Source organism: Struthio camelus, chromosome 4 (assembly GCF_040807025.1).
Source record: "Struthio camelus isolate bStrCam1 chromosome 4, bStrCam1.hap1, whole genome shotgun sequence".
Taxonomy (NCBI): domain Eukaryota; kingdom Metazoa; phylum Chordata; class Aves; order Struthioniformes; family Struthionidae; genus Struthio; species Struthio camelus.
The window spans coordinates 62,252,674-62,276,295 of NC_090945.1; the positions used below are offsets into that span (position 1 = coordinate 62,252,674).

A 23,622-nucleotide genomic window follows, 5' to 3' on the forward strand; every position below is an offset into this window, starting at 1 on the left:
AGACCTACCTAGTCATCATAAACAGTCAACTTAGTGTAACTTGCTCAGATGATAATGTATAGACAGGCTCAATATTTAACATATTAAATACCTGCTAGTTGTGAATTCTTGTTACCTCTTACACATTGGAAGGCTTTGTATAAAACTATAAAATCTCCTTGGAACGGCCTTCTTTGCTCTCTGCTACATACAGCATCAAGCATGAGGACTTTGGATTCAACCATGGCACAAGTAATTTTGAGCAGTAATCCAATTTCCTAAAGTATTTAAAAAATATCCTTACGTTATGTTACCTTTGAAGCAGTAAGAGAGGGGCTGGTCACTCAGACCAACAGTTGTGAGGAAGACTGCAAGCAATATTTGTAAGTACGTGCTTTGTTGTATTCAGAAAAAAGTGGTTCTATGAAGAGGTATATATACATACGAAGATGTATATCTACATGTATACTATTTGTATATACATATACCACCCAAGCTAGAACAGAGAATATCCATATAATAGATAGTTTCTTCAGTTCTCTATGCAGTTTTTTTTTAAAATCAATTTATAAAAATCAAGTTGCAACAATTGAAATACCCCAGCTATACACTCTTCTCCTGCAGTAAGTTTTATTCAAAAACGAATGGCAAGTACATTAATTTCTTCTGAAAGGGAATATTACTTGCACATGCATAACCATGAAGATAAGAAACTTTTTTACTTGTTTCGTTAGCAAGCCGAGGAACATCTCCAGTAAGAGGCCGGTTATAAGGAGTGGTTAAGAGGAGTGGTTATAAGGAGTGGTTAAGGAGTGGTTAAACCCTCCTCCTTTTCTAATATAATTTACATGTATTTCTACATCTCAAAATAACAAGCTATGCTTACCTTGCCCAGCAGCAGAATGTATTTTTTCCACATCAAATTTAATCTTTGACCTTCCAGGTGTACTCAACATTTTTTCCCAAATCAAAGTTACATCTTTTAAGCATGGTGTGATTTCTTCATAGTCAAGTTTCAGGCGTCTGTTCTGCAAATTGTTTTCAGAAGCTAGGAAATGGTATCATGAATGCACCAGTTAATATTGTTAATATTAACAATTTACTATTAACAGTTAATATCCACTATAGAATGGATTCATTTAACTTAGGACTTCATCATGCAAAAAGTCATCCTGCACCCTGCCTAAAACTGAAGCTTACAATTTTGAAATTTTAAATGTTTAAACTGTTGTGACTGTGTTTTTTCTAAAGATATTCCATGCAATATTAACTGTTAAATGAACTACCTTTCAACTTTTAAATCTGAAGATTTAAAAAAGCAAGATTTTCTTAACAGGATTTTTCACCTTACCAACTCCTAGAAGAATTAGTGCACAGAAGCCCTGCACCAAACAAAAATACAAAAATAATGCAGTCCCTATTTATTATGCATACAGCTCAGTAATAAGGTTAGTAATAACTTCAGCCAAATTAAAAAACTTACCTTAAAGGTGATTCATTTGTCTATTTTCACAGTCAAAGGAAAAGTTCAAAAGAGGAAAAAGGAAAGTTCAAGAGACTGCAGACATTTTTAAAACTCTGATCACAAATATGAAGTGTAAAATGCTATTTCATCTCATCTTCCTCATTCTAAACTCCCCAACTAAAAAAAAAAAAAAATACTACTGGGAATCAGAATTGTTACTGTCAAGCTTGGCTACAAGAATTCAGCCCCCAGAACAAAAAGTAACCTAATTGTACTGATGAGTAAGTAGCCCACAGGCTGGACTAAGAGCACTGGAAAGGCATATCCAATGTCCGAGAGACAAGTCTCCTCCTTCTGGCCAAGAGACTCAGCCTAAGCTTAAAAAAGGATTTCACATTTGGTGTACTGACTTTTCCACACTCCTGGGCCCTTTCTCTACACAGCTGTTCTTCCTCGAAGACAATCCTTCCTGCAGTTTACATAAAGGCAAAGTAGAATTGCCATTTTCATGCCAGGTACCCACCTCCTAAGGCAAGGAGGGATGCAGGTGGCTTGCTGAACATCTAACATCAGCCAGATAAACACTACTGTCCTTTTCCTCTTTAAGCAGCAACTTGTAAGGGTAATCACTTGTAATTCTGTACAATAAAATGCATATTCTTAGTCGGGTGCATTTTGACTTGTCAAAACTGCCACCATGACATTTGTTGTGGCTATGCATTTGGCCACAGAAAACTTTTGGTTAAGAACCACTGTGACTTCGTTGCATGTCAGAATGAAGAGGCTGAAGGAAGAGGTGAAAGTGATGCACAAGGATGTGAGCTTGAACTTAATATCTGAAATCAAAACCAGGAGGAACAGAATAGGATGATCAACCCAAATGCGTAAGGTAGTCAGTTAAAAATATTTAATCATCTTCCGCATCTGAATCATATATTATAAAAGGATTCAATGCTCCAAAAGAAGTGGAGAAAGGGAGACATGTCTGTGTATATGATTGGAACACCCAAACTGAAGGTGGAAGACAAAACAAAGAATGTCAAAGACAACTGAATTCAGGCTTCTCTCAGAAACGTGGTGACTACTCAAGGTTTCAACCCCAAAGGAAATCATTATCCCAGGAAAGAACCCATTATAACAAAATTATCATTAACGGCTGGATATAGAATGAATTACTTTGGAGAAAAGCAGAGAAGACTTTTTTTTTTCTGTTAAAAGGACTGCCCATCTAGCTTTATATCAATCAAAATTAAGTAGATGTTGCAATATATGGTAACTTTTTTTTTGAAAATGAAAGTGATGTAAATACGGAGCAAATAAGATACTGATAAAAAGGGGAGGAGAGGAAGAAACACAGGTTCTTTTCAAAGAAATACCAGTCAGAAATACAAACTGGATTTTTTAACATTTGCAGAGAAAATTTAGAAAAGCTAATGACGAGTGTAAGGTTTAAAAATAAAGCTGAAGAGAAATAATTTTCTAGAAGAAAGCATTCAGATTTTCTGCTCTACCATTAATTCCTTCTATTCTTTTCTGATCTGCCTACGTAAAAAAAAAAAAAAAAGTAGTACTATGTTAAAAGCATGTAGTGATTGTATTATTGTACCCCTGATCTATGTCATTATTTCTCCCTACAAACCCTGCTTGCACACTGTGCGTACTACGGCAAGTAACCATAGGCTGAAGTCCACAACCAGCTCCTTAAGAACTTCAATGTAACTTCAGCACTGGCTAAACAGACCATTGCATGATCAATACTTAAGCACTGACCTATGGATGACAACGTAAAAAAGAATTCCATTCAAAATGATAACGCTGAGTTCCTTATCAACATTTCCAGGCAGCAGACTTAAAAACAACAACAATAACAACAAAATCAACAAAAATCCCCAGCTACAACCAAAACAAACAGCTGCAGAAAAACCGTAGCAATTAAGATCAAGCAAATGAACCGTAAGGGGAAACGCTAATAAAAAAAAAAAACAAAAAACTGTAAATCAGTACCTACAATAAGGAGAGCTGACATAGATGCTACTGAACTTACTTATTTGTAGGTTTCTAAAAGAGCAAGGCTTGGTATTATGTCCTGCAAAGGCCACAGAGCAAACCAAAAACTGAACTAGCATTGCAGCAGTGTGCAATCAATAATTTCACCAACCTTGTAACTTCTGATTTTCCTTCTCCATTCTGAGAAGCAGTATCTGCTGAATAATGGCTTTCTTCCACAGCTCACGAAGCTCAAGAGGTGTTCGTTTCCTTTCTTCTTTCACTGGCCCAAAAGGGCCGTCTTCACACACTGGTTCCAATGGAGATCTGGGTGGAAGCTCTCCCAATTCAGAGTAATCTTTAAAAGAGAGAAGCTGTTGTGAACCACTTAAATTTCATGAGTAGTTAAATAAAGGGACGTGCCTTCCAAGATCAGTTGACAGTTGCGTATATTAAAAACAAACAAAAAAAAGTATCCACCCAAATTTCCCTAGTGCAAACACCTGAGGGGTCTCTAGGCCTTGTACGTGCATTTCAACCTTAACATCCTTCCACAGGCAACGGGAAAAGCATTAAGTTACATTTGAGCATATGTAAGTTTACTGAAAATATCTGTAGTTTTTAAAGCACATTTTACACTTAACTGGACAAGTGCTTGTATTGCGAACACATCTAACCTTGTATTACTGTTTTATACTCCAAGTCTCCTCTTAGCATTCTGCCAATTAAAAATCCTGGCTGGTGGTACAACCTCTCTTTTGGCCAAGTCAGCTTAGAGTCTGATACTGAAACTCTGACATTCTTGTGTGTCCTCAGATTACAGGCTGCGTGAAAAATCCAAACCCTAAAACATTCCTCTATGTGTGTGTATATATATGTACACATATGTAAATATACATTTTACATTTAAATTTTATTTCATATACATATGTTTACATACACACACACATACATATGCACATTTTAAGTGTATGTACACATATATACATATATGCAGGGGTCATCCTAAAGTGAGCTCTGTCTGGATTAGAACCTATGTTGATTTTGCCTAAAATCTAATCTATACTCAGTACTTTTGTACACGAGGTTAAAAATTACAGCTAACACAGCTCTTGAAAAATCCGGTCTGTTAAGCAACAATCAGGGAGCCAGTGTCCGTTTCCTTACATTTGTACAAATAAGAGCTGTGAATGCACCCAGCCCACAGAGAGGCCTGTACCAGTGCTAGACAGTAACGCCACACAACACTCCTCCCCACCCTTTGAAAACAGGCGTAGTGCCTGCCGTATCCCCAATTAACTGATAAACCACCAGGAAACGAGGCTGAAATACAGTCACTTCTCAAAGGACAGATGCAGCAGGAACAAACTCGTGCCAAAATGTCTCATACTCTCCTGCCTGGACTTCTTGGGAATGGTCGGGGAAACTGCAGGAATGAGCAGCTCCCTTTTGCATGCCAAGCCCTTGGGCAGATGTTGGCAACTGCAGTAGTAGACATCTGGAGCATACAGAGAATTAAGCCCTTGCGACTTGATGGGGTGAAAACAAGAAAGCCTTTATGGCTTACGGATGTTGTCCTGGAAACAGTGAAGACACAGCAGGTCAAATGAGATGGGTGCAGGTCTAATCCTAATTCTCATTCTCAAGTTTAGCTGACTGATGCTCAGTTTAGAGGTCGGTGAGGAAGAGAGAGGCCCGGGTGACTGCATGCCGCTTCCACAGCCTGGCACCCAGGGTACTGCAGGCTGCTCTGCAAGGGGCCCACAGAAGACCGTCTGCCAGACACAGGGCACTCCAGCGCTTCCCATCTCTCATGCATGCTCTTTTTTCAGGAAGTAGTAACCTAAGCAAGGTTTCCCAAATACCAGTTTCAAGCAGATTTACAAACTTTTTCTGAGTCTAAAGTACTGGCCAAAGCCTAAAACATTTTTTCCCCATAACTTCATAAAAATACCCTACCATATAACACGGTCAGAGCATGTTACTTACAGCTTCAGAAGGAGAAAAGTAAAAAAGAATGGATAAGTTTGAGAAATTATATAAATACAATTACAGCTGAAATGTGACATGATTCAGAGAACAGATCAAAACAAATAGAGCACCCACACAGTCAGAAAAAAAAAGAAAAAAGAGGGAGGGAGAAGAAAGGCAGAGGGAGGGAGAAGAAAGGCAGAGGGAGGGAGAAGAAAGGCAGAGGGAGGGAGAAGAAAGGCAGAGGGAGGGAGAAGAAAGGCAGAGGGAGGGAGAAGAAAGGCAGAGGGAGGGAGAAGAAAGGCAGAGGGAGGGAGAAGAAAGGCAGAGGGAGGGAGAAGAAAGGCAGAGGGAGGGAGAACACCCTAAACTGCATTTGATTAAGGAAATGCACACCCTTAGCTGCACAAACACAACACCAACGAAGGTCATACAATGGGATGATTATCAGTTCTTAAAGTAAATATTCAGAAAGAAAGACAAGAACCTATGACATGTTTGCTCTCACTTTTAGTTTTTAATCACGTCATAACACACTATGCTTTCTTCTTTTTGGGGGGCTTCTGCTGATCTCACACAAATTGTGCTTCTTGTCAAGCAAGCAAAGTAATATAAAAAAGACTGAAAGCATTACAAAAGAAAGTGAACATTAAATAAATCTCACGCAAGCTGAAGTTTTTTTTTTTTGTAGGAAACTTAAGTTATGTTTTGTTTTCTTTATTTCTGCTTGTGGTATCACTTAATTTAACTATCTACTAATAGTACCATTTTTACCTATCAGTGAATGTATGGCTATTTTATACAGCTACTCTGAAGGCACAATAATCTCCGATACAAACTGTTTCTAGAAGAAAAATCACTCATTTCTCCACATGTAAAATGAATGATCAAACCCACCCACCTCTTTCTACCAAATTCCAAAGGAAAAGCCATCTCAGTAATATTCCTCCTTGAGCCAAACAGAATGGCTGTGAAATGTCTTCCCAGGGGACAAGCTGCCTAGCTGTACATGCAAGAAAGCGCTTTAAAAAGCAGCATACCAAAAACCATTCCGCAGACTGCCCAGCCAAGGACAAGTGCATTTGTACATGCTATTTCAATTGGCTCCTAGAGAAGAAACACTCCTGAAAAAAGGTTTCTGTGTAGTAGCCCAGTGGTCCATTGCACTTAGCACTGGCTAACACTGTAATAAAGACTTTGAATGAAACATACACACAAAAATTATCTCTTGCTTCTCTACAAATTACCAAAATGGGAAGGTTTTCACCCCTTGAAATTCTGCTCAGAAACCTACTATATATTGACAGACGCAGTTCCTGTGCAGCCAGTCTGCCTTTGCTCCAAGGCGCTCGCACAAGGGAACTCACCTCACGAAGTAAGAATGGAAATGCTCACAGCTGTTCGCTCTGGCTTTTCTAAGTTTTTCCACTGTCAGTCTTTTCCTCTGAAAGAGGCAAATATGGTGGGTCCAAATACCACCTGTTTCCTCATACAGTATTTATCTGCATGTTACCACAGTTAAATTCAAAGGGCTAAAAAACGTGTATAAAAATAAAGACAACCTCTCCCACTAGCAGGCACAATTTAAATCTTCATAAACTCATACTCTGGATGTAATTAGTCACCAGGTATCTACAGCATTGCAGAGAATAACAAACTTCATCAGATGGTGAACTAGGCAAGTGGCAAATATTTGACGCTTTAATGGCAATCACCGTTTGTCACAAAGTGAACTAGGAAACACTAACAGATGGATTCAGAAATACTGCTGGTTATTAAAAATGTCAATGAAATGAAAAAATTATATTAGACCCTTTAAAAAAAATGAGAAGCATTCCTTAACTTTTTTTCTTTCCAGGTAAATGAAAAGGCTTCTCTGAGCAAAGACCTGTAACCATAGAAGAGCATTACGTACACATCATCAGGTAGGGAAGGAACACAATTCTCCACTTGATCTGGTTTGAGAATTAAAAGAGAAATTATTTTGATTCGAAAACACACACTATACTATCAGCAATGTTCTGTACATTTTTTGTGCTGCTAAAATTTGATTAAATTTCTTTCATAGATTCGAAACTTAAAAAAAAAAAAAAAACCTTCTTCAAGGAAAGTTATTTTCTCTACAGCTGCACTACACACACACAAACTAACACTACCTTATGAAAAAGGAATTCATGAAAACAGTCAGCAGACATTACTGAATGGCTGCAAAAGCAGCCCAGACAGGAATGTCTTTATCCACTAAATGTTATCTGTGGTCTATTTGCTTCTTGTTACACCTTGGGGGAAACAAACCTCCTCTTCTCACCTTACTCACTCTATCAGTGGTTTCTCAATCTCTTCTAGAGTCAGACACATATTCTAGTTTTGTGTGTACATGTGTGTGCACAAGTACACACTTTGGTTAGAAAATATCAGATCATCTCTAAAGACAGCTTATGGTTACTCGTTTTCAAAAAACAGGCTGTCAAAACACATGCAAGGAAACAGATTAAATACAGACACATCGCTTTCCTCAAGTAAGAATGAACTTACCTAAGAACTATAAATCTTTCTGTTTTTAACTTAGACATTGTACTTTCTCATTGCCTATCTTGTGGACTGGTCGCCAGGTACCAACATCATCTAATTTACTGCAAGGGTAATTCAGGTTTACCCCTCCAATGATCACTTACTGAAGTAACACTTGTATCACTGCAGAGTATTGATTACTCAAGAGCATGGTCCTGCTTCCACTTGGGATGAGAACTGCTTTTCTGTTACTAGCTAAACTCATAAGATCAGCTTTCACTAAAATAAATTTAATTCACAATGGTTAAGGGTATAAAAGAAAAAAAAAAGATGACAGGTTACAAAATTCGGTAGGCTGAATGATTATGATTATCAACCCTACCTCTAATTCCTCCGTGGAAGAGTCCTAGGCTTGGTTTTACCTTCCAAATGGCAGCTCCTTTTCTATCTTTTCTTTCTTTCCTCTTATCATTTGTGGACATTTGAAAGAAAGTCCAAAGTCTACTCTGATAAAGCGTTAACCTGCCTTCCCTCCCATCACCCTGCTGGCACGCAGCAGGATGCATAGAAACCAAAATGAACCTGTTTAACTGCCCAGATGGCTTTTTTAAAGTTTGCAGAGTTGCATCAGCTGTTTGGCTGGTGAAGAGGGGGAGGCAGAACGTGCAGATAATCCCTCAAAGCAAAGTCAAAAACCAGAAATTTGGTAAGACAACACTAACCTGTGTCCATGATTATATAACAGAGAACGATGGACATGTAGTTTGGTTTCCACATGCAGAACTGACAGAAGTAGAAAAACTATAAACAAGAAACTAAATATTTCATTATTATGCATAAATGATTGGGAGGATAGTAGAGAAAGCAAAGATAAACAGTAGAGCAATTCAGCCGAACATAACTGGGAGTGCACGTTTCACTGAATCAAACTGCTATGTGTTAACATTCAGTTCCGTGCAACTTTCAAAACTTTCATGAGACTAATAAGCACACTTAAGCAGGATCTAAACACCTCAGCACACAGTGCACATTGCAAGACTTTGCTTCCCTGTTTATCTGCCAACCTTGTCAGCTTTTGTTGACTCCTATTCCATATTTGACCTGTAATCTTTCAAACATATTGAGCAGAAAAAGACCCTTCACTGCAACTTCCATATAAAACTCTATTTGCAGGCATAACATAGTTTTACTCTTTCAGATTCTGCATTAGGCAGGTTGATTTAATAACTATTATTGCATCCTGTCAACCTACAGGTTGTTTTGCATTTTAAGTCCATGCTTGCACTACTCATAAAAATTCTTTTTCTGCACAGGAGGCTCTACTAGGAGCCTGTGGGTCCAAACTAAGCGTTCTTGGGGAAAAGACAATGTACTTCACTGGGGAAGAAGAAAGCACTGCCCTGGGCTTGTAAGAGCCCTGCAAGGTGATAAGCTGTTGATGGAACTGCTCATAAAGTAGATGGAAATGTTGCACAACTGTGCTCATGCATCTGTAAGTATCTCGGAAGCACTGCTCTGAGGCTCCCTTTGCTCACTACCCCCGGAAGGACAAGCTGAGAGCAGGCCAGTAGTAACAGTGGGCTGAGGCAGAATTTGTGCAGCAGTCCATTTATCTCTATCGATCTTTTTGGCTTCAGGTGGCAGAGTTTCAGTCCTAAGATGTAGAGTGTCCCTACACTCCAAAAGCATCAGCAAAGAATTACACAAAACTATCATCTGCAAAGATGACACACAAAACAAAGCACTAAATATTACAAAGAAAGTGTTACAGTATATGGTTGCCCGGACTGCACTAAGAAGAGTTTGTAAGTGAAAAGCTGGTGCCCAATTACAATATTCATTAAAATGGGCAATATTTGACTATTTGGGTAAACAACTGCAGTGATATAACCCGGAAATTCCATGAACTCCAGAAGAAGCTAAAATGAACATAGAGCATTTGCTAGGGCCTGTTGGAAGACCTTACAGAATTCCAGTGGCGAGTTGTCAAAATGTTGCCTTAAACTTTATTATTTAAGAAGTTTCATTAATAACCGACTTTAGTAACTTTACTAGTAGCTTCCTATTCAAACAATCTCCATATTAAAAAAGGCCTTCCAAAGACAAGAAAAAAATGACTAAGAGAAACCACAAACACATACAAAGCCAAAATCAAGAGAAGTTACAAACCCACCTAAAAGTCTAAATGAAAAAAAAAAATTCAGAAGCACTTAGTCCAATGAATCTTAAATATCAGAAACAAGATTACAAGATTTATCTTTGACTAGAAGCTGCAATACTGCAGATAGAAAAGAAGTGCTTGGGTTTTTTTTTTTAAATAGGAAATTAAAGAGGAGGATGTTCAAATATAAAGTTAGATTACTAACATGTTACTAACATCGCTATGGAGTTATTTACACATTAATTTGTAAATACGGTGTTTTGCCTAAAAGCCTGCTGTTTACCAGTCACATCCTCTCTTCAGGTTTAATAAGCCAGGCAAGGCACCTTAATGAGAATATGGATACAAGAATTCCAATTATGCTTTTTTGCAGCAGACTCTTTTTCTTTGTTGCATTTTAAACATTAAAAATTTGAACTCAGCAAACAAACGAGAGAGTCTTTACATCCACTTAAGATTAAATTGCCCAAAGAAAAGGACTCTCACCGCATCCTTAGCTCTATCCCGACCCTGTACTGAGGTAGGGCAATACCTTCTTTCATACATGGGACAAAAAGAATAAGGAACTGCAAACTTCTATAACCAAGGATATAGACACTATTTATGTTGCTTTATGTAGATATCTGGAATATTTGACTCCATCAGCAAACACAGGAAAACAACTGGAAACCTTTTGTTACCAGAAAATTTTGGATAGGGAATCACAAGAAGCAATAAGTTCTTCTAGTTTCATATATGGCTTAAAGGAATGGCTCAATAACGAATTCTTGAAAATTCATGTTTTTCAGTACAGTTGGTTAAAATCAGCACTAAGAGATGTTTTATGTTTGATTTTTTTTCTTTTCAAAGCAAAGATCTTCTTCAAAAGTAATACCTACTTCTAAATTCACTTCATTTACTAGTATTATCAAACTTTCAGAAATGAATGTCCTGATATTTTAATGGGCACAACAGCTGTCACACATTATGTACGGTACTGTTTATACCTTGGCTTCCATGTAGAAAATCAAGATTATGAACATATGTATACTCGGAAAGGATGGCACTGACTAATCAATTCTAATAAATCTTAGCACTTATAAAACTAGTCATTAGTAAATAATCATTTTATTGCCAAAAAAGAACCATTACAATATGACTGGAGGAAACATTACAAATAGTTTACATTATGCAAACTTTCTAAGTATAGGCTAGAGAGCTAATGCAATAATTTACAGTATTTGCAATATCATTACAAAATGATTTTTAAAATATTTTGCATATATAATGGGACAGACATAACCCTCACCACAAAGCAAACATAGTTGTTAACCACAACTGGTTTTAAGAAAACCATTTCTCCATATCTCAAGAACTGTACAGAACCTTCTCTTTACCAGTAACAATTTAACAGTCCACTGCCTCTGTTTGCCAGAGAATGAAACCCAATTCATTTTAATGCTTGAATAGTTTTTTCCCTTTACAGAAGATTTTTCCCTTCATAGAAAAATTTTCTTGTACTTTTTAAAAGAAAAGTTTTCTACAAGTCAATTTTTCAACTACTGTATAATTGTTCTGGCTAGAGTTCCTTTTTCCACCAGATTTTTTTTTTCCTGAGTACTGCTGTACAATGCCAAATATTTCATTCCTGCAAAGTACAACTTCTTATACTATTCAATGTATAACCCTTCCACTACCCCCCTCAGAACAGATCACTCATTCTCCAACCCAAAACTGATACAGCTGTCAAAAATTTGTTAGCTACTCATCTCCCACAGCAAGAAAGTGCGTGGCAAGCAGAATTACTTTCCAACCATTTATTTCAGAAAACTATACTCACGCACCCTTAAATCTAACATTTGACTTTACTCTGTCGGGAGTTTCTAACAATCTACAAAACAGTTCTCACACTATGAGCAATTCTGATAATCATTGTGTGAAAACTGTAGTGAAAATGCTTCACTGTGCAGAGATCTGTAAACGTGGAATAAAAGTATGCAAAAATACTGCTGCAGTGCAGCGTAGGGTGAAGTTTCATGATCACTCTACACTGATCTAAGCATGTCTTACTCCTGAAAAGGGTGACAGCACCCACCCTCAGCTTCCAGATACAGGCTCCTGCCTTCCACCTCGCACCTGCTCTCATCCTCCCATAATACAGCCGGCGGACTAGAAGACTGACCCAACTGAAAACTAACCACCTTTACTGAGCGAATCCAAACTTCAGCTGGTTTAAAATGATCACCACGTTGTTCCCTTCATCTTTTTACCAGAAGAGAGAGAACTAGAAAGTCCTGATCCACCTGCAGAGAGACACTGCACCTGGTGTTAGACACCCTCCATATAAATATGGCCATCAGGTTGCAAGCATGGCCAGTAGGCATACAGCTACCAGTCAAAGAACTGAAGGAATGCTTTTACTATGTAGAAGCTTTAGGAGATTGTGCATGAGATTCAGAGTGAATTTTGTGTATTCAGATATAGGAACAGAACAAAAAAGTCTAGAAAAAGAGATTAATGAAACGCTTGAATAATCAGCTTTCAAAAGAAATATCATACTGCAACAGATCATAATAGAGTGGATTATGTCAGTAAAGTGTACTTTTTCCATCTCTCTACCTTGAAGCATATAACACTTACTCTCCCTACAAAAAAAGAAAATTACTAATGAACAGGACACAAGGGAATCCTGTCTCAACCCAGCTGTGCGAGAAACGCTGCCCCCCAGTGCTCCACACCACCTACAGCAGCAAAACTGCTCCTAACACCTCACCTATCCCCTGTGATATGGTCTCTTTGCTCCACACGCAATACTTTTTTGGAAGTATTGAAAAAAAAAGTATTGATCCATTAGAAACATTCATTTTCCAAAGCCTTTTTACATCTTTTTTCCAAGTACGATTGGCTGGCTGAATAACTTCGCAATGTGCTAATTCTAGCAAAAACCGCAAACCAAACCAGTCAGATGTACAAAACCCTTCTGCCAAGGAATTAGGAGTCCATGAAATTAGGCTCGATATTTGAAATTGTGGCTTGCTACATTAGAAGTGTCATATTTCAGCCCCCTAAACTTCTAGCTGGCAGGTGGAAAGCAATAAAAACCTACCCAGCTCATTTTGTGTAAGCAGAAAACCCCTCACAGATCCCCACACTGGAGGTCAGCCTCATTATCAAGCTCACCAGAGATCCCGCAACAGGCAGGCGGGCGGAAGAGGCTGCCACCAGCGAGGCAGCAACTTTCATGACGCTCCTCCTACATGCGCCACTATACAGGAGCTAGTCTCTTGTGCTTCAGGGCTGCCTAGTGAGGGTGGCGGGGGAAACAACACACCTGCATCTTGTGATGCCTTTTATCCTGCACACACTTCCTTACATGTAGGAGCCAGGGAAACGGGAAAGCAGCAGCACTGCAAGCTGGAGGCACCTGGGAGAGGGGAAGGCACGTGGGACATTGCCTCTTTTCTTGTCAGGTGAGATTCCTCCCTTGCCTGATGGCTAGGTTCGATCCAGCCATGCTCCCACAGGCGAGATGAGCACACTGAGACAACACTAGGCCTCGTACGCATTACAGAATCACAGAAAGGTAGAGGTTGGAAGGGACCTCTGGACATCACCTAGTCCATCTCTCTTGCTCAAGCAGGGTCACCTAGATCATGTTGGCCAGGATTGTGTCCAGGTGAGTTTTGATATCTCCAGCGAAGGAGACTCCACAGCCTCTCTGGGCAGCCTCTTCCAGAGCTCTGTCACCCTCACAAGAAAGAAGTTTTTCCTCAGGTTCACATGGAACCGCCTGTGTTTCAGTTCATGCCCGTTGCCTCTCGTCCTATTGCTGGGCACCATGGAGAGGAGTCTGGCCCCGTCCTCTTGACACCGTCCCTTCAGAGACTTAGACACATCTGCTCTTCTCCAGACTGAGCAGGCCCAGCTCTCTCAGCCTTTCTTCAGAGGAGAGATGCTCCAGTCCCCTAATCATCTTAGCAGCCCTTTGCTGCACTCGCTTCAGGAGCTCCACGTCTCTCTCTTGTACTGGGGAGCCCAGAACTGGACCCAGCACTCCAGGTGTGGCTTCACCAGGGCTGAGTAGAGGTCGAGAGATCACCTCCCTCGACCTGCTGGCAACACTCTGCCTAATGCACCCCAGGATCCCATTGGCCTTCTTGGCCACAAGGGCACGTTGCCGGCTCATGCTTAACTTGTTGTCCACCAGCACTCCCAGGTCCTTCTCCGCAGAGCTGCTTTCCAGCACGTCAACCCCCAACCTGTACTCGTGCACTGAGTGACTCCTCCCCAGGTGCAGGACCCTGCACTTGCCAATGTTGACCTTCATGAAGTCCTTCTCTGCCCAGCTCTCCAGCCTGTCCAGGTCTCTCTGAATGGCAGCACAGCCTTCTGGTGTGTCAGCCGCTCCTCCCAGTTCAGTGTCATCAGCAAACTTGCTGAGGGTGCACTCTGTCCCTTCCTCCAGGCCACTAATGTATAAGCTAAATACTGGACCCAGGACTGACCCCTGGGGGAAACTGCTAGCTGCAGACCTCCCAACCAGGCTCTGCGCCACTGACCACCACCCTCTGAGCTCGGCCATTCAGCCAGTAAAATGAAATGTCAACATGAAAATATTACTTTGGTTGTTATAGCAGTATTCCAGGATGTCTATTTGCAGTAGTTTCTTTGGTCTACTGATTGAAAGCTGGTTTTGATTTTACTCCTGACCCAAAAGAAACCAACACCTTCCTTCATGTATAAGCCAAATAGTACATTTAAATGACTGAGAAACAAAGAGCGTGCTCTTGACTTTTTCCATAAGCAATGACACCACTAAAGCACAGCTAACAATCACTGCTCTCCAGCTAAGCTAAAGGAAGTGAAGGTTTATCTCAGTTAGCACTCTTATGAATACTTATTAATATCTCCTGCAGAAGTACAGGGTCCAGAGGTGCAAGACAGTGCAACTCACAGGGCAGTCAGCAAAATGTGGGGACTTCAGATATCAGACGTCTCTCAAGCCCAGTATCTTGTAAGATTAAATTTAAAGTGTCTACATAATTACGTATCAGTTGTTTGGATTTTTTATATTTATCATAAATACTTCATCATACATATCCTGCCCCCTGTTAACCACACAAGGAGTGGCAACGAGCATAATGCATCCTGAGCTTCAGCTCACCACTTGCTGATACAAACGGGTTCACAGAAGTCAGAATCTGGATCTTTCTGTCTGTATAAAGCTTAAAAATGTCTCTAATGTTCATGACATTTTACATGGGCATATTTACTAAATACAACCTGAAGAAGTTACAATCACAGAGCAGTCTCATTTGGTTGACAGTGCCTGCCCATACTGGGTCAATGCAGTATATAGTTCAGGCATACTGGTAGATTATTAATACAAAGTTAGCAAAGCAGACTATGCTAAGCTTGTAAAATTTTCTGTCATCTCTGACTCACAGAGACCTGGACCTCTTGGTTGACTTACTAATTTAAAAATTCCCAGCCTTTTTTTCTTAAGGTTCTCCTGTACAGTACCCTGGAGTAGCGGGTGGACTACTGTACTTTCCTGGAGGACACTGGCCAATGGAATCATCATTTATAAGGGGAAACTCATCAGTGCTCCCTTGTTTCTCTCCATTTCTGCCTAGTTTTGCAGGATTTGACAAAACACAGCATCTTTAAAACCTTCTTCTCCATCTGTCCAACTTGTTTGAAATTGGCCTTTTGGTCACACATTGGCTGTTTGCATAAATTCTATTTCCAAAAGAAGTCAATCTAAAAAAATAAGAGCAAGAAAATCTTAAAAAAAAATAGAGCAAAAGCAACTCTACATGTAACCTCTTATCAAATCAAGAAACTCCACTGCATGTACACCTTTTTCACTGAGAGAAGACGAAGGAAAAAGCAACAAGGTGATGACTGATTACATTTTCTTTGTTAACATTTTCCTCGGAACTACGGAAGTTAACTACTGTGGTGAGTCCAATGTAAAGATCCTCTGTACAACAGGTCTCTTGAACACTACACAGACTTCAGCATGAGTATCCTTTGCTTCCAAAAATGTTCCAGAAGGAGATGCACAAAAATCCATATGGAAAAATTTTTTTTTTAAAACAAATACTAAAAGAAAAAAGTCTTCTCATGTCTTCCCTCTGTTCATAAACTGAGCATGTACTTTGAAACAGAAACAGAAAAAGAAAACAACAAGTGGAGAAAAAGGCCAGATCTTCTAAATTGCTCCTCCTATTAATAGAACTTCCTGTTTTCCACTTTGGACACATTTATTTCTCCAACTCTTCTGCTTATTCAGCTGTAGGTTGTTAAGATTGTATCTTGCCGCTATTATGTATTACTAAATCTCAGAGGAAAAGCTTCGATGGGCAATTTAGTGGTGTTTTTTTTTTTCTTCCAATTTAATATGGGGGAAGTTTTGTGGCTTTCAAAATCTAATAAGACTATTTTCAGTCACAAAAAATGTGTCAAACTTGCAAAAATAGTCATTTCATAGCACAGCTGAGCTTGAATAGTCCTCCCTATGCCTTTAAGCGTGCTACTTTCAAAGGAGAGTGTTTCACATCTGTGTTTACACAGGCATGTATATATACACTGATATGCTCTTGAGATCACTTAGTTTTGAAGCACACAAAATTTCAGAGGCGTCTACCCCCATATACAATTTATCCTATGTTAAGTTCAGTTACATTGCAAACCATACATTAACGTTGGAAACGCTTTTGTTATGTGCACTGTCCAGTTAACCAAGGATGTCCCTTTTAAGAGGCCAAGAAATGTGTCTCTTTAGCTATCAAAACTGGCAGCTTCTGCATCACTTCAAAAATTGAGATTTTTTTACATAAAATGTACCATTCCTTCCTGTTCCTTGTTACTTTTTTGTACTGTGGCCTTCCAGGAGTGACAAGGTAGAACCTGCAGTGCTTAAACTCTGAAATGCAATTTTAGTGACCCAGAAACCATTATCTGTAGATACAGGGTTCACTAATAAGCAAAAATAAGCAAATATAAGCAGGTTTATTTTTGGCCTCAGTGTATATTGTAGAGTCTGGCTTGCATAAGGTGAAATGCATGCAATGATGCACCTGCATGCTCACATACAGTGATTTTTCTTGTCCGTGGTTCTTCAGATCTAGATAAATTCAAGAAATAAATATGGGAATGATAGGAAATCATGGCTTAAGTGGCAAAGCATCACAGACTGAAGAAGCATATGTGAGGCCAAATTCAGTCCAATATTAAGTGTAAACAACTTAACTGAGATCATAAAAGAAATTTAATTCCTTGTGCCAGGCCTGGCTTATTCCCGGAAGCCTTAGTTCTATGCTCCAGCAGGGAAAGATCAAGTAGAAGAATCACCTTCTTCAGACTACTACTTAGTGACGCTTTTTTTTTTTTTCCTCCCTGAGGCATAATGATGCCTGATACAATACATATAAAAATCATCGTTTGATAAGTTAGTTAAATTAACACCATCAGAACTATGTTACATATGAAGCTGAAAAATAAAAACTCAACAGCTGATGAGCTTGGTACGACCTAAAAGTAGGTGGGAAACTGCAAAGGCAATACAAATAGAACATCTGGCAAACATGCCCACTCATTAGACAAAGCAATCCACATTTCCGCCGTCATATCCATTAACAACATTTATGGGAGCAAGCAAGCAAAGACTTTACCATCATATCGACTGGGAGAGTCACACGCTTTCTGGGGGGTTGCAACTCGCAGGAATATCTGTTGTCTCCATGAATGCCGCCGAGTCCTTACAGGGCTGTCAGCGCCAACAGCTTGCTGGCTGTGTTTGGATTCGTAGTCGCTAAAATTGTGGAATATAGAATGGCTTATAAGTAGGTTACCTGAATCTGCAAGTTACAGTGACACATTGTCTACAGTGCATTTAAAAAAAAGAACCATCAACCAAGGAGTGCAGTGTGCTGTGCACATGCTGGGTCAAGCTCTAAGTGTTTGGGGGGTGAAACTTGCTCCATGGTAGCAGGCTTATACGAGGCAGCACACACCACTCACATTCATCAGCATCAACTCTGTGCTGTCTAAAGTTTTAGTTAATTTTCAGCTTTTTTTTGCAGCAGTGTATCAAACACACAACGCACTAAGGACGTTTACACATACACTCGAAGCCCTGGTTGGTACTTCTTTGATGTAATCCACTGACTGTCCAATCACTGACAGAGAGGTTTTTTGTCAAAATATTAAATGAAATAAATGAACAGCAATGCTGGCATTCTATTAAAAATCCCACTAATAACTTTCACTCGTTACATCTTTAAATAGTTCTATTCACTGCTTTGCTCCAGCCCTCTGCTAAGGGGTTGCATGAGTCTTTGCTCAAGCTGAAAAGTATAAGTGAACTTTAGCTCTGGCAGCAACTGGGAGTAGCAGTTTACAGACCAGAAATCATTCTCTCCTTCCACTTGAGGACCGTGACATTGCTTAGGACGAACCACAGATTCTATTAACTGAAAACGGCTAACAAAATCCTTCAGCAGGAGTAGTCACAGAAGTACACAGATGAAAGTTGTGTAATCATCACAATATCAAAATAAATGATTTCTGCAATCTTTATAGGGAAAAGTCTAGGATAGCTCCATCCTTTTCACAGAGAACACATGCAAAGTACATGCAAGTGAACTGTTGCACATATCGTGTTTCACAAGTGCAAAAAGCATTCAAACATTTCAGACAAAGAAACCTTTGAAAAGTACACTTTTACCTTGAGGCTTAAAGGGAGAACCCTACCTTGTTGTGCTCCTAAAGTCAGAGGTGTTATTTTCATCTACAGGAGCCAGAAATTTTAAGAAATTTGGCACAGAGGAGGAAGAATGAAGCTTTTTCCTTAAGGCAGTACGGTAGGAGGTGCTGAGAGTGCAGTTGGGAAAAGTGTAGTTTAGAATGAGGAAGCATAAATGCACAGAATAAAAATAATACATACAGTAAGTTTCAAACAAAAAGCAGCTCACTCTTGAAGGCATGAATACCAAGGAAACCAAAGTCAAAACTAAAGCTATTAACAAAGTGCTACTTTGAAATATGTATTTGGGCCAACTAAAAGGTTCCAATATAAATCAATTTATTTCCAGTAAATTTATTAATCATTGCTATACCCCAAGATTTCTAGCGCATGTTTCAAGCAAATTCCTTTAATCTAGTAAGAACTGATGCCAATTTTACCACTGAACATCTACCTAAATATGAGTTTCAATGACTGACTAAATTTTTGGAAGAAGGGGTAAGAAAAGCTGACACTGATAATCATTGTGCCGGCAAATGAAAAACAAAACTTCAGTAAAGAGCATTTTGTAAAGCTTTAACACAGTTTGATTCAGACAAGCTTGGAAGTTTTAAGACAAAAGCTGAGTTTTCTGACTGATTATTTGAGATTGTTGCTCTATTTATGCAACAGATAGAAGCTCTAATCAAAGGTTATTAATGTTCTTCTGACCAACATGATTTCTAGTTCTGCTCTTTCTTTTAAGCAATGAGCTCCCAGCACACTCAGAATAAGGTTAATACAAGGAAATGAGAACTACTCAGTAAAAGTTTCTCTATAGAATAAAAACCTAGAAAGTTTCTGATGATGCTAGAAGACATCTCAGAAAAGTACACAAAAACATGCAAGTAGTAGAACCTACTCCTTTTACAAACTATGTTATAAAAAGAACTTCTGATAACTCACAATGACATACATGGATGGCATATAGCACTGCCTGGCAAAGAAAACGTGAGTGGGGATGGGTGGGAAGACTTTGGGATGATCACTAGTATGAAGTGAAGCAGTTCTTTCACAGCTAGTAATGAGTGCAAGGAAAATCAAGCTGTAGCATGGTGTGCCCTTTAATTAGGTTTCACTTACTATTGGATTGCAATTCAAATACAGTTATGTGGTAATTTCACTTAAGGAATTACAATAACCTGGACAGTTTGATTTTACTGATTTAAACTCATTAACTTATCGGATATCCCTATCAACTTCATTTGTAAGTCTGGTTGCTTAGAGGTTTGATGCAGTACACCCTTTAATGACGGGGAAAGGGAAGAACTTGCTATACTACAAATACAGAATCTATTACAAAATTTACTTTCAAAGAATACTTCTGAGAATTTAGCCTTCAGGATTCAAATAAGGGGGCATTAGTATGGGGTCCAGATCTGCATAAGTGTTATTACAATAAGGAGTATTTTAAGGAGTAAGGACATTGTAGATTCACGTTTCCTGCCCTGAGCTATATCATACATATGAGGTGAAGCCAAACTAAGAGAGATGCTAGTTAGTATTTTGGCAAATAAAACTGAAGGCATGGGTTAAACACAGGTCCTTGGTTGAGTACTTCCTCAGGATCACCAGAATCAATACCTTGGGGAAACGTTCACCCAAGAGAACGACACAAACAATAAACAGCAACAACAAAACTTGAGTGCTGTTGGCCAGCGCTTGTTCATAGTACTTCCAAGGACATTTGCTTCATTACTATCTTAGCTCAGGAAGCTAGTTTAACTTGAAGGTTTTCATGGTGAAGAATTTTAGGGAGCCCACCATTTCAGATTTTCAGGGAAATGAAGGGTTAACGTCCTTGTCTCAATTTTCTCTCTATGTATTTTCATTTCAAGAAACACATGTAACAGAAAAATAGCACCTGATATTGGTAAAGGTAACCAAGACAAACACAGGAGCTGCTTTTTGAATCTGCTCTCCACTGTCCAGCTTTTCCTTGCTCCACTTATAATGTTAATTTGCCTCTAACATCAAAAGCCCCCCCAAAAAATGAATATGCTTCTGCGTTACCATGAACAAAGCCAAACAGAACTGATTGATTGATTCAGGAGAGACAGACAAAGCTGGATCACAGATTCTTGGCAAGTAAATCCCTGGCACAATTTAATCAGTGCTGCTGTCTGCTGCATAACAAAAGCAACTGGTCCCAAAATAAGTCATGTCAGAAAGAATTTCATTTCATGAAAGCAAAAAATTACACCATGATGCAGTGCTACAGTCATTAGCAGAGGAGTTGAGATTTTCCCCTCTCCTCCTCGAATCTACCACCTTAAAATATTATTTATACTGCAGAGCTTCATATTTATAATGCAGTAGAACAAATGCTACCCCAAACCACATACAGTGGCTAGCTCACCTCTTCTGTGTAAAATGCCCACTTTGTTCTCCACTTGCATTATGCCTTAGATATTTAAAAAAGTTGGGTGAAGAGGCTGAGGGATTAAGTCGAGCTAGAGTAGGAGAAGGTGCAAGTTGACCAGAGGAACTTTTAGATTCGCCGACAGATGTGTTCAGGCCGTATAGCGGGATTCCAACCAGACGGATGGAGTTGAGATAACAGAAAGAACAAAACACAGAAACAGAGAAGAGGGGAGAGGGGGGAAAAAAAAAAAAAAAGAGAGAGAGAGAGATGTGAAATTGCTTGAAAGTGACCTGGCCAGTACAAATGAACTATTCTCTATGTTTTTCACATTTAAGGCTCTAACCGTGAGAAGCTGAACGTTATAATCGAAGCAGAAACGTCCCAAATATATGCCCAGAGGCTTCAGCAAGGCATTTCAGTATATAATGAAACTTAAACTCCAAAGTAATATCAATGGCACACCCCCTTCTTCTCCCTCATATGTACTTCCCCTTGGTAAGATGTTACACCTTCTGAAGGACTGAATCTCCTTATACTTCAGAAACAACTTATGGATTGGGGTAAGCTGTTCAAAATGCTCGTTCATGACTTGTTCATAGCCAATCCTTTAGATGATTTTTGAAAATTTTAAGTAGAATTTTCTTTTAAGTTTTCAGTTTCCCCCGGTTCTGTACTTTAACCATGAGAGGCGAGTAAGTGATTTCTTTTTGGCTCAGGTTATGTGAGGGCACAGGTACATTCAGGTCTTACTGAAAATTACACGATCAAACCCAAACTGCAATAGCCATACTTAACTTTTAGTTGCACTTCTATATTAAAATGGGAACTGATCGAACAAGTGTCAGGACAACTCTCACGAGGGCCGCAAACCAGCAAGACACAAGCTCTAAGCTGCACTACAAACGCATTCTAATATTTAAGACTCGAAAAGGTTCAAAGAAGGGACAAAAAGGCACCCCTGGCTATGTTTTCTTTTTAATATTAAAATTCTCTTTTTTTCCACTATCATCATCTATTTCAGGCATGTTCTTTTACTGCCCTGCCTCCTGCAGGGGAAAAGAGCTGGAAAGCACACAGACTTCCTACCATCTAACTTGCGTAAACGAGCAGTTTTGGCAGTAAAACAGAAGTCTACAGACAGAAATGTTTCCACAATAATTGGAAAAAGCCAGACAGAGGGAAGGAAGAAAACTGCCATAAAGTTAAGGGGAGATTTTAGAGATGTAGAGACACACTTGTAGAGAAGGATAGCTTGAAGAATATTCACATGAAGCCAGTCAATAGCTTGTTTTTGTGAGTAAAAACTGCAAAGGCTTGTTTAAAAGCTGGACAGGAGTCTCACCTCTGTCAAAAATTAGGCAATTTGGGTCAGGTTTGTGTGTTATTTAGAGTCTGATCTTAAATATTTCACAGACAAATTCACCAAATCATAAAGTTTTCAGCATCACAAATGCTACAGGATTTCTCTCCATGAACAGAGTACATAAAAATAGAATTTATTACACTGCTCGCAGATCAAAACAACAAAAATTATTCAATATCGCTTTCAAAAATACAATCTAATTCCTGAGAAGCAATCCTCTGTTGTGCTTACACTTATTTTTGTAACATTTACTGTGGAATTGCATGTTTCATGTTTTATCTCCCCTGTGGGGCACACAGGGCTAAATGTGTTTTTAAACAGGATACCTACAAATCTGCAAGAAGAATGACACGCTGCTATGATACATTTGTTATCCACTAAGAGGACATACCTGGCATGCAATTATCATCCCCAAACATGCCCTCAACAAACCAAATCATATCCTGCTTTTAATAAGTCTTACTTTCTCTTGTGAGGAGTCTCTGTGCTCACAGAGTGATACCTCATAAGTTTCCTCTGAGGAACAGGTGGTGACGTTTCAACAGGCTCCAGAGGTTCCTGGCTTTCCATTGGCAAATGGCTCAAGGTATTTGCTCGCCTTCGAAAGCTTTGCTGAGGTAATTTAACAGCCTGCTCAACAGGATAACTATCCCGGTCACTGGAGAGATCACCCGCTGAGCCACTGGTCTTGACAGAGCTTTCTGTAGGAAGGGTAGGAAGCCTCTCTCTCTCTTTTTCACACAGAGGTGCTTCCTAGCAACGCAAAAAATACGGTTATCAATACGTGGTGATAAAATCAATTTTTGAGACTGCAGTTCCATGTCGCACAGTTCAAAGAGACCTGCTTCAAACCTGGACATTTTTATCATGATATCTCAAAGACAGAAGGATGGATATCTTCTGGTTTTGTTGTTAATCAAGTACATCAACAAATCACAAAGTATAGAATCAAACAAATCACTGCATAGAGGACAATAAAAATATCCCCCCAAAAAAATCAAAAATAATTGTATTTTATAATATGTTGAGGACAACTCAGAAGAAAGGGGAA

The 23,622-nt window shown here is 39.2% G+C and overlaps 1 protein-coding gene across 18 annotated transcripts in view; it reads right to left on the minus strand.

Annotated features, from left to right (window-relative positions):
* TBC1D1 (TBC1 domain family member 1) overlaps positions 1 to 23,622 on the minus strand; it is a 120,911-nt gene that overhangs the window by 19,949 nt on the left and 77,340 nt on the right. For 7 of the 18 annotated variants that reach the window (XM_009673357.2, XM_068943202.1, XM_068943200.1 and 4 more), the window contains 4 exons: positions 23,035 to 23,324; positions 17,732 to 17,871; positions 3,603 to 3,788; positions 866 to 1,027 (listed from right to left, as the gene is read on the minus strand). In XM_009673357.2, coding sequence (XP_009671652.2) covers positions 866 to 1,027; positions 3,603 to 3,788; positions 17,732 to 17,871; positions 23,035 to 23,324 — 778 coding nt within the window. Of the gene's footprint in view, positions 1 to 865; positions 1,028 to 3,602; positions 3,789 to 17,731; positions 17,872 to 18,812; positions 18,933 to 21,202; positions 21,332 to 23,034; positions 23,325 to 23,622 lie in introns of all 18 variants that reach the window. The other 11 variants (XM_009673354.2, XM_068943197.1, XM_068943196.1 and 8 more) reach the window with 4 other exon arrangements.